This window comes from Suricata suricatta, chromosome 12, assembly GCF_006229205.1.
Source record: "Suricata suricatta isolate VVHF042 chromosome 12, meerkat_22Aug2017_6uvM2_HiC, whole genome shotgun sequence".
Taxonomy (NCBI): Eukaryota; Metazoa; Chordata; class Mammalia; order Carnivora; family Herpestidae; genus Suricata; species Suricata suricatta.
The window spans coordinates 16,033,159-16,043,187 of record NC_043711.1 but is presented as its reverse complement, the minus strand read 5'-3'; the positions used below and the strand labels follow the sequence as shown (position 1 = coordinate 16,043,187).

The following is a 10,029-nucleotide window of genomic DNA, read 5'->3' as shown; positions in this document are numbered from 1 at the left end:
GTGAACCTTTCCAATGCACCAAGCCCAGGGGACCAATGGTGTGGTCATAGGCTAGGCAACCAGGTGGCCTCAGTGGTCCTGGGAATTCGGGTGGGCCTTCACTAACCAGATTGTGGGGACACTGTCACCAACTTAAAGCAATTGGGAAGGGGCACCTGGGTGGCTCAGTCGGTTAATCGTCCGGCTTCAGCTCAGGTCCTGATCTCACGGTTGTGGGTTTGAGCCCCATGTCAGGCTCTGTGCTGACAGCTAGCTCAGAGTCTGGAGCCTGCTTCGGATTGTGTCTCCCTCTCTCTCTGACCTTCCCTTGCTCGCACTGTCTCTGTCTCTCAAAAATAAATAAAAAGCATTAAAAAAAAAGCAATTGGGAATGTTTTCATGGGGTTGGCAACCACAGGTCCAGGGCGCCAAAGCCATTTTCGAAGAAGAGGCATGAGCTGTGTGAGTGCAGATGCCGGAAATGAGCCCGTGGGCGTCGGGGAAGTGTTGGCGCGTGGTCACGTGCTGGAGTGGCCGTCACGTGACTGGAACCCAGTCACGTGCTGGAGGTGAACTCACGTGTCGGGACTTGCGGTGCCGTGTGTCGGACCTCCAGGTGGCACCTGCCGGGCCTCATGGCCGCCTCTCCGCCGTTTGGCCGCCGCGCTGGGCTTGGAGCCTCGGAGCCCTGGGGCCTGAGCCTCCGCCTCCTCCTGCTGCTGCTGCTTCTGCCGCTGCTGAACTCCGGTGAGGCGGAGACGACTCCTCGGCCCGGCTGTGGGTTCGTGTGCTCCGTGTGTCCTCTGCCCCCTCCCCGTCCCCAGTCCCCTCACCCCCACCCCGCACTAGAGTGGATCCCTCGGCGTGGTCTGCTCTTTGGCTACCTGGGACTCTGCGGACCCCGCCTCCCCATGATCACCTGTCCTCCACTACCACCTGCAGGATGGCGCCACAGTCCTGCCACCCTGACCTCCCTCGTGGCACCCGCCCTGACGCCTCCTGGGGATCTGCAGTGCAGAGGATCCCTGCATTTTCTCCCTATGTGCTGCCGCTTCCTCCCCAGTCCACGCGGCCTGGTGGCCGAGACCCCCACTTCCAGGCCGCTGCGCATGCGCTGCGAGCCAGACGGATATCCGGGCACTGAAACCAGGATCCCACTCCCCTCCCCCTTCTCCCCTGGTGTACTTTTCCCGCTGGCGCTCTTCTTGTTGCCTAGTGCTGCCCTTCTTGAGTGCCTCCAGACCCCGGGGCACCATCCCCCCACCGTTGCTTTAGCAATCAGAGAGATAACCTCTTTCATGTTCAAGGCCAGCCTGCTGACCCTGGCCTGCGCTGTGCTGGCTCGGTCATACTCCTGTAGATCTCCATCCTCTGCCTCCCTGTCTGCTGTGCTGCTCCGCCGGGTGCCTTCCCGTCACTGCCAGATTTTTCCCAAGTAACAGTTTCCACTTGGTGCTGCCTTCCTCTGCCTCCTCGCTTCTCCCTTAATCCACAGCCCATTCCTGCCATGCCTCTGCCTGGTTGTCCCTGACTTTTCTACCACTTCCTCCGTTTTCACTTTTTCCAGTCCGTTGGCTTCTCGGCCTTACCTCCTGATTCTTTTCTGGCAGACCTCATGGTAACTCCCTTGCTCCCTGCCTGCTTCTCCAGGCCACCCATGCCCCTTGGTCCCCGTCCCCAGCGGTGCTGTCTGGGTTCCCTCTTCACTGGCCCCGGGCACTGAGCTGCCATTCACGTGAAGCCACCCCACCAAACAGCAGCATATCTGCGTGTGCAGCTACCAGCCGGATGACCTAGAAACATCTCAGTTCCCTGGGGTCCAAAGCTGAGCCTCTCATTTGACTACAGACTGAGTACTCTTATTCTGTTCTCCTCAACTCAGTGGGTAGGAGGCACTGTTCCTTAAAATCTGACACTGGGGGTTATCCAAGTATCCGCAGCCAGCGCACCATGCCCGGCTTCACTGCCGCTTCCTTTCTTGCCCGTGTCCTGCCGAGCCCCCTGTGGGGTCTGGCTGGCTTCAGTCTTGTCATCTTCCTACTTAGTCTTCCCAATACAAGCCTGACTATGTCACCCTTCCACTGGCCTCCCTTCCCAGAGGGTCTCTTTGCTTCTCGTCCTGGCTCATGAGGCTCCCCGTGACTGATCCCTGACTTTCCTCCGTGGCATGGTTTCTTGGATCATGAAGCCTTGCCTTTTCTTCTCTGGAGGTTCTGGCATACTCCATGGTGTTTCTTTTGCAAGGAATGTCATTGTCACTCTTCTGTTTTTACCTTCTTTTCACGCCTGGCACAGTAACCCTTCTCACACGCGTCCTTGTCCACCACTTCCTCTGGGTTCCCCTGCTACCTGTGGCCTGGTCCCTGCATGATCTCACACAAGGGACTGTGTGTTTACTCCTCCCTCCCCCTCGGGACAGCGTGTTCCTGGAGGGCACATACAGCCAGTATCTGGTACACTCTGTCCCCTCCCTGGCCTCGGGCTCCAGGCTGGGGATGGAGTGAGAGATGAGGGAATATTTGAGGCAGGAACAAATTAACTAATTCACAACCTCTTGCTTCATCTCTCTTCCCCTTTTCTCCTCCAGGTTATAAAGAAAACAATTCCGAACCAGGTGGGTAGGGTGAGCCCCTGCTCCAGGAAAACCTCAGCTCCTGGGAGGGTGTGTTCTGAAGAGGGTCCCCCAGGTAGTGTTTCCGGGTGTGTAGGAAGCAGGAATGTAGTCTGACCATCTGCTTTTAGAAGGGCCTTTTTCCTTAGGCGGCAGGGATGGTGGGGTAGATACTTCTGTTATTGTGGGTCCTCCCTGATTTGTTCTGAATTGCTCAGTTGATTAAGTTAGCTGTTCTTCTTAGGTCCGTGCCCCACTGCTCGTCCTGCCTTCCCCCTCCTTTCAACCTTTCCTATACATTCAGTGTGTGTCTCTGCTTGTGCGTGTTCTGTCAAAATACACATTGTGCTTTTGTGTGCATGTGTTTTTAACTTACATTAAATGGTGTATTCTCTAGATCCCTTTCTGTTTCCTCCGACTTACGGAACACTGTGAAAATACCAATAGGTCAGGGAACACACGCATCATTTTTTCAGATTCAGTTGAGGGTAACATGCTCTGTGACTCCTTCTCTCTAAATACGTAGGTGTGTATTTTATAAGAATATTCCTTTAGGTAATTGTAGGATCAACTTATCAACTTATTACGTATCAACCACTTATCAACTTCACACGTTTACATCGATACCATACTTTTATCTGTCACCTGTAATCTCACTTGGTCAGCCCTCCACGGCATGATGCAGCTTTTATCTGTTTTTGCCAATCTCATAAATGAAAAATGACTTCTTGATTTAATCGACATTTTCCTCATGATTAATGAGTTTCAGCACATCTCAATGTGCTTTTGGCCTCTCGAGTTTCTTCTAATAAATTGCCCTTATCCTTTGCATATTGTCTGTTGTTCTTTTTTTCTTGTTGATTTCCTAGAGTTCCCTGTGTGTTCCTAATGAAAGTCTTATACTGATTTTAGATAATTGTAAATATTGCCTCCCAGTCTGTCATCAATTTGAGTAATCAAATTAATCCGTTTGATGCTTTATGGATTTTTAAAAAATGTTTATTTTTGAGAGAGAGAGAGAGATTGCAGGCAAGGGAGGGACAGAGAGAGAGAGAGGGAGACAGAGGATCCGAGCGGGCTCTGCAGTGCAGAGAGCCCGTCGCGGGGCTCAAACCCACAAACCATGAGATCATGACTTGAGCCGAAGTTGGATGCTTAACCAACTGAGCCACCCAGGCACCCCTGTGGATTGTGTTTTGAGGTTTTGTTTAAGGAGCCTTTTCCTACCCCCTGTCACATGGTCTGCCGTTAAGTTTACATTTTCACTTTCCTGGTCTTCAAGTGCTGCTAGGAAGGAATCCAGTCTTGTTTTTCTAATTTCTTTCGTAGTGAGCCAATTTTCCCAGCACCATCTACTCAGCACCCATCTTCCACCCCCGCCCCTTGGTGGTGGCTCCTTTATTTACATTAAATTCCTGTGTTCCCAGAAGGACCTCAGGCTCTCTGTTCTTTTTCATTGCTTCCATCTGTCAGTCCTTGTCAGTACCACGCTGTTGTTGTTATTACGGTTTTGATGTGTGTCTAGATAATCATTGAGGACAAATGTCCCTTTATGTTCTACCCGCTCCGAGACTGAGCTATTCATAGCTTTGTTTTTCTATGTCAGTTGTGGAATAAGTCTATAAAGTTTCCTAAAACTCTAACTTGGAAAATTACTTTATAGATTAACTTGGGGAAAAATTACATCTGAAATGTCTGGTTGTTTATTTAAAAGCAAGGGCTGTCTCTCCGTTTGTGCTGATCATTTTCAGCGTCTGTTATCAGAGGCTGAAATCTTGTGTAGTGTTAGTTCCTCAGTGCCTATGATTTTTTGTTATTGAAAATGTATCTTGTCTAGAATATATTTTTAGAGGATTGTACTGGAGTAAAGAAGTGTTATTGATTTAAAAAGTCAGTTGTTGAAGTTTTATATACATACACAGAAATACACAGATTGTAAGGGTCCAGCTCAGGAAATGATCGCATAGGGGACAGAGGCCCCCTTCTGCTTTCTCAGTGAGTCCCTGTCCCTCTCCCACAAAGTGCCATCATTCTTGGCTTCTGACAGTACAGCATCTGTTTGTGTGTTCCTCAGCGTTGTACGGCGTTCACTATCGGTTTGTGGCATCTAACTTTTGTTAAAGATTTCCTTTCCACTCCTACTTTGCTAAGTAACAGGTGGGTTTGTTTTTTTTTTTTAGTCATCAGTATGTGTGTTGAGTTTTCCAGATGTCTTTTTCTGTGTCTACTGAGAAAAGCATAGGATCTTTCTCTTTAGAGAAAAAGCACCGATCGTGTGGAGAATGCACTCAGGGCTCTTCCACCGTGGGCCCCCCTTGCACTCCTGAGACACGCATTACCTGATTGTGGTGCCTTGTTTTTTCAAAATATAACATTGAGTAATGTTTTATTTATAGTTTTTGCATCTGTGTGCGTTCATACAGTTGTACAACGTGGGTGTTGGAAGGACACGCACACTGAGGCTGGGTACGCTGTGAGTGGGCGCTCCGGGCGCTCCGGGCAGGATGAATGGCCGGTGTACAGATTTCTGGCACCGGAGTCTGGAGCTTTTCTTAGCTCTGAGTGGTGTGGGGACAGAGGCCTTTTGCATCTGGGAGATACAGCGAGCTTTACCGCCTTTCGGGAACACAGCCTGGGGACGTCCCCGGGACACAAGAGAATGCATTTCTCGTCCTGGGGTCCCGTCTGTGCTTCTCCCTTGTTTTGAAGTCTTCTGGGAATCACTCCCTGTTGTCTCAGTATCTCCCTCTCTCCTGTGATGTCTTTATGTCTCTGTCTTGGAGCCTGTCATCTCTGTCATTGTCGTTTTTTTGTCTAGCACAGTGCCTTACTCTCACCCTGCCTCCCCATCTTTGAAATGAGAACAAGACCCTGAATGTACAGCTTTGTGCTAATTGTCCCGGAGGAGTGGCGGGAGAGCCTCTTGGTCTCGGTTGTCCTCATCCTTCAATATGTGGTCACTGTGTCTCCCTGGCACCCTTGTTCCTGAAGTTTGTGGCAGACCCTGGTGGTCGGAAGGTTTGGACATGACCCGGCATTGGCCCTGGGAGGTGAGCCTCCGGCTGGAGAATGAACACGTATGTGGAGGGGCCCTCATTGATCTCAGCTGGGCGGTGACTGCTGCCCACTGCATCCAAGGGTGAGTGCGGCCCGTGTGTCCACGGCCTGGAGACCCAGGGCTGCCATTCCCTTCTCATCTCCTCTGTGAAACAATGTGGGAGTTGGGAGGTGAGGGGGGAGTAGGAAGGGATGTCCCGAATGGGGGAAGAGTCCTGCTCAAGGTCTCACAGGGCGCCAGGGGCTGAGTTGGGGCAGGAGCAGCAGTGATTATATCCTGAGCAGGGCGACTCCCCCACTCCCCACACACCTCCCCCACCCCTGACACACACGAGGACACACGCACAGCAACCCCTGCGTGCTTGCACACATCGTACACAGATGAGGCCGCCTTGCATCAGCTCGAACAGTGAACGAGGAGGCAGCCATGCCCCTGACCTCGACTGCCTCCAGGCTGGATTAGGAAGATGGAGTGAGCAGAGCATGTCAGGCGGGGCTTCTGCCAAGGGCGGGGGTCTTTGCTGGGGTGGAGGTCTGAGCGTCGCGTTGTCTGGGAACCTGACGCCTGCCGGCTGGGGCTGCCTGTCTCCCATAGCACCAAAGAGTACTCGGTGATTCTCGGCACCGCCAAGCTGAGGCCCACGGACTTCCCGAAGGCCCTCTCGATCCCCGTGAGGGACATCATCATGCACCCCAAGTACTGGGGCCGGACCTTCATCACGGGTGATGTCGCCCTTCTCCAGCTTCAGACTCCGGCCACCTTCAGCAAGTACGTGCAGCCCATCTGCCTCCCAGAGGCCAGCTACCACCTGAAGGTCGGGACTCAGTGCTGGGTGACTGGCTGGGGCCAGGTGAAACAGCGCTTCTCAGGTGAGCCCGGTGGGCTGAGGGGGGTGTGGAAGCACCAAGGGCGCGCCCTTCCCTCTGGGGCCTTGTCTGCTAGACCTCTTCAGGGTGCCTCTCAGGAAGCCTGTGGCTGTCCCCTCTGGGCCCCGGTTGTTCGGATGTACGAGGACTGTCCTCATGGTTTACACCACCGGGCTTGCTGTGCGCACCTCATGCCGGTGGCGGTACCTGGGCTGGGCATGATCCTTTGCCTCTTACAGAAGCTTGGGGTCAGGGATCGTAAGTGCACTCGCTCGCTCATTCATTCACCTGACAAGCCTCTGGCGTCTGGCGTACCCCAGCCCCCTTGCACTGGGAAGGCCCGCCTTAGAGGGTGAGGGGCTCGCCAGACATGGTCCACGCTGCAGGGAGACAGATGGGTGAAAGAGGGCCCAGGCGTGTGCAGGGATGTGGCCTGGCAGAGTCTCCGAAAAAGAGGTGACAGGACGCTGGGGAGGGGCCGGGGCTGAGCAGAGCAAGAAGTCCTCCCTCAGCCCGCTGGGCTCCTCCACAGCGAACTCCACGCTGACACCAGAGCTGCAGGAAGCCGAGGTGTTTATCATGGACAACAGAAGGTGTGACCAGATTTACCGCAAGAAGTCCCTCGCTCCCCACCTGGTCCCCCTTGTCCTGGGAGACATGGTCTGTGCCACCAATTACGGAGAAAACTTGTGCTCCGTGAGTTTCTGGGAGGTTCTGGCAGCTCTTCCGTTGGCAGTGACTCCCAAGGTGGGGGCGGGGAAGTTCCTGGGGAGGGTTTGCTTGGCTTCCCTCTTGGTCAGCAACCCCAGGCCATGCTCTGCTCCCACCGTCCGGCCCCTGGGACTTTGATTTTGCCTGCTATTCTGGGAAGGGTCCACACCTGAAGAGCTGAAGGAGGAGCTCAGGTAGTGAGATCCTCAAGGAGTGAAAGAATCTTCCAAGCAGAACTCAGGGTGGGCATGTGGGTCCTCTGGGGTCCTGGGTCCCACGGGGCCCAGAGCTTCCATTGTTCCTCTCTCTTTGCCTAGGGGGATTCTGGGGGCCCATTGGCTTGTGAAGTGGAGGGCACATGGATTCTGGCTGGGGTGTTGTCCTGGGAGAAGGCCTGTGCCAGAGCGCAGAACCCCGGCGTGTACACCCGCGTCACCAAGTACAGCAGATGGATCAAGAAGCAAATGAGTAACGGGGCTCTCTCAGGCCCCCAGACCCCGGCCTGGCTTCTACTCCTGGCGTGGCGGCTGCAGCCCCAGATGGGCCCCTGATCTCCCTTCTGTCTCCTTCCTGCTGTGCCTGTGCTGTACGGGTCCCGATCAAGGTTAGGCCGAGGGGAGATTGGCCCCTGGGAAGATGGGGCCCTGCTTTGGCGCCCCAGTGGGGAGAGGTGTGGTGCACGATTAGGCCTTGGGTGACCAGGACAAGGGACATGCGGCCTAGAAGAGCTCTGGAATTGGGAACCAGGACAGCTGGGATTAAATTTGTGCAAATGTGAGCTGGCTCTGTTCTGTTTTTCTGGGTCACCCTGGGTGGTTGGGGTGGGTGGGCAGGCAGGCAGGGCCTCCTGGCATGAATTCTGCCAGCAGGCTCCCCAGAGAGGAGGCTGATGGTTTTTGCTAGATCACTAGTGCGGGGCCGCAGGGAAAGGGCCTGGGCCTCAGGCCTCAGTTTCCTCATCTGTGGGATGAGCTGAAGCATGCCCTGCGGGCTGAGAGTCGGAAGGACTCACACGAAGCGCTCCGAATATAGCTTGCTTGCTTTTTTTAAAATGAAAATTGTGCCATTTATTTCGTGATCTCTGCCTGTGACCCTCCACACGTTGTGAAATAGCCACGATATGGGGCGGAGCATGTGTGTGTCTTAGTCTTCATCTGGTTCGCAGAGAGTCACTGGGAGACTTCGCCGTGTCAGGCACTGTTTTGGGCCCTGCTGGGGCAGTAATGCACTGTTATGATGATTATATGGTTTCTCTTATTTCATTTGTTCTCATCATGAAATTCATTACCAGATCTCAGTAGATTTCTTATGTAAATCCCATAACCCGCATTCTGGATTCAATTTGCTGGAATTTTGCTTAGAATTTCTGCCACAGTGTTGGATTGGTCTACACCTTTCCTTTCTGTTTGCACCATTGCTTCAAGTTTGGCGTCATTGCTGCCCTAGCCTCTTAAAACATGCTGAGAAGCTTTCTAGTGTTTTCCTGGGCTCCAGAGAAGTTTCTATAACAGCAGCACCACCTTTTCCTTTGTCTGGTACATGTGCACATAAAACCCACTGGGCCTGATAGCTTTTTAAAGGGACAGACAAGGGGCACCTGGGTGGCTCAGTCGGTTAAGCATCTGACTTCGGCTCAGGTCATTATTTCACAGTTCGTGGGTTCAAGCCCCTTGTCGGGCTCTGTGTTGACAGCTCAGAACCTTGAGCCTGTCTTTGGATTCTGTGTCTCCCTCTCTTTCTGACCCTCCCCTACTCATGCTGTCTTTTCTCTCAAAAATAAATTAAACATTAAAAAAATAAAGGGACAGACAAATCTTTGACTATTTAAAAACCATCTTGTATAATTACTGGCTGAGTTGTTTCTCATTTCCTTTTGCCTTAATTTTAGCATAGAAAATTACGTAATTAGCTTAGATTCTTTTTCTTTTTCTTTCTTTCTTTTTTTTTACTTTAGCTTAGATTCTTACATTTCAAACTGATGTATAAAATTTGAACCTGTGGCTTCTTTCTTATTTCTAATATTATTTACTATAGGTACACTTGCCCTTTTCGTGATACTTAAAGATTAGAATTGCCATATTTTTGTGTGTTTCATAGGCATTTTAAAAAATCCATCTGGCATCCCTTAGTACATAGCTGTGTGCTGTCTGTCCGTCCCTCGTATGACCCGCGTCCCGGTCAGCGGCCCACCCCCTCTGGTGTGCTGTTCACCTTCTTCAGGGGGAAGCCATCACACTCCCGGCTCCCAGGAGGGGTGGCTCCTTGCTCTGGGCGAGCTAGCGTAGTGCAGTGCCTGGCCACCGATGCCGGGTGGTTGGCAGCCAGCATATGGCACGGTGAGAGGAGAGACGTGCACAGCCTTCCTCTGACTGTGGATGAGGAAGCAGAAGGATGTGGGCTGTTGGCAATCATTTTCTTTAAAGTTTGAATTTAAATTCCAGTGAGTTAGCATACAGTATAATATTCATTTTAGCTGTACCGTATAGTGATTCAGCACGTCCGTGCGTCACCTGGTGCAACTGGCAACCATTTTTCAGTGAAAGAACCAACTCAGGCTAAAACAACCACCAGTGAAGAGAAGACACAACTTTTAAGCCTATTTGAGTGGAAGTTTCTCTTATCTGGGGACTCCTAAATGATACAAACTAACTTTTGGTTTTAGTGCTCAAATCTGTTTTTTGTTTGTTTTTTTAAAGTTCTTTCAGGTTTACTAATTGTGTCTGCTTTTGGGAGATTTATTTTACTGTCCTTTTTCTAGCTTGTTGAGTAGGGTGCTTAATCAGTGATTACAGGCTTTTTGGTTT

The 10,029-nt window shown here is 51.9% G+C and overlaps 1 protein-coding gene across 2 annotated transcripts in view; it reads left to right on the top strand.

Moving 5' to 3' along the window:
* Positions 1-589: 589 nt before the first annotated feature.
* LOC115273952 (serine protease 46-like) overlaps positions 590-10,029 on the top strand; it is a 31,858-nt gene continuing 22,418 nt past the window's right edge. The window contains exons 1-4 of one of the 2 annotated variants that reach the window (XM_029917283.1): positions 590-760; positions 2,567-2,593; positions 5,582-5,729; positions 6,243-6,517. In XM_029917283.1, the coding sequence (XP_029773143.1) occupies positions 5,617-5,729; positions 6,243-6,517 (388 nt within the window). In that variant the 5' untranslated portion in view covers positions 590-760; positions 2,567-2,593; positions 5,582-5,616. Of the gene's footprint in view, positions 761-1,831; positions 1,865-2,566; positions 2,594-5,581; positions 5,730-6,242; positions 6,518-10,029 lie in introns of those variants that run through there. The other variant, XM_029917284.1, reaches the window with a different exon arrangement.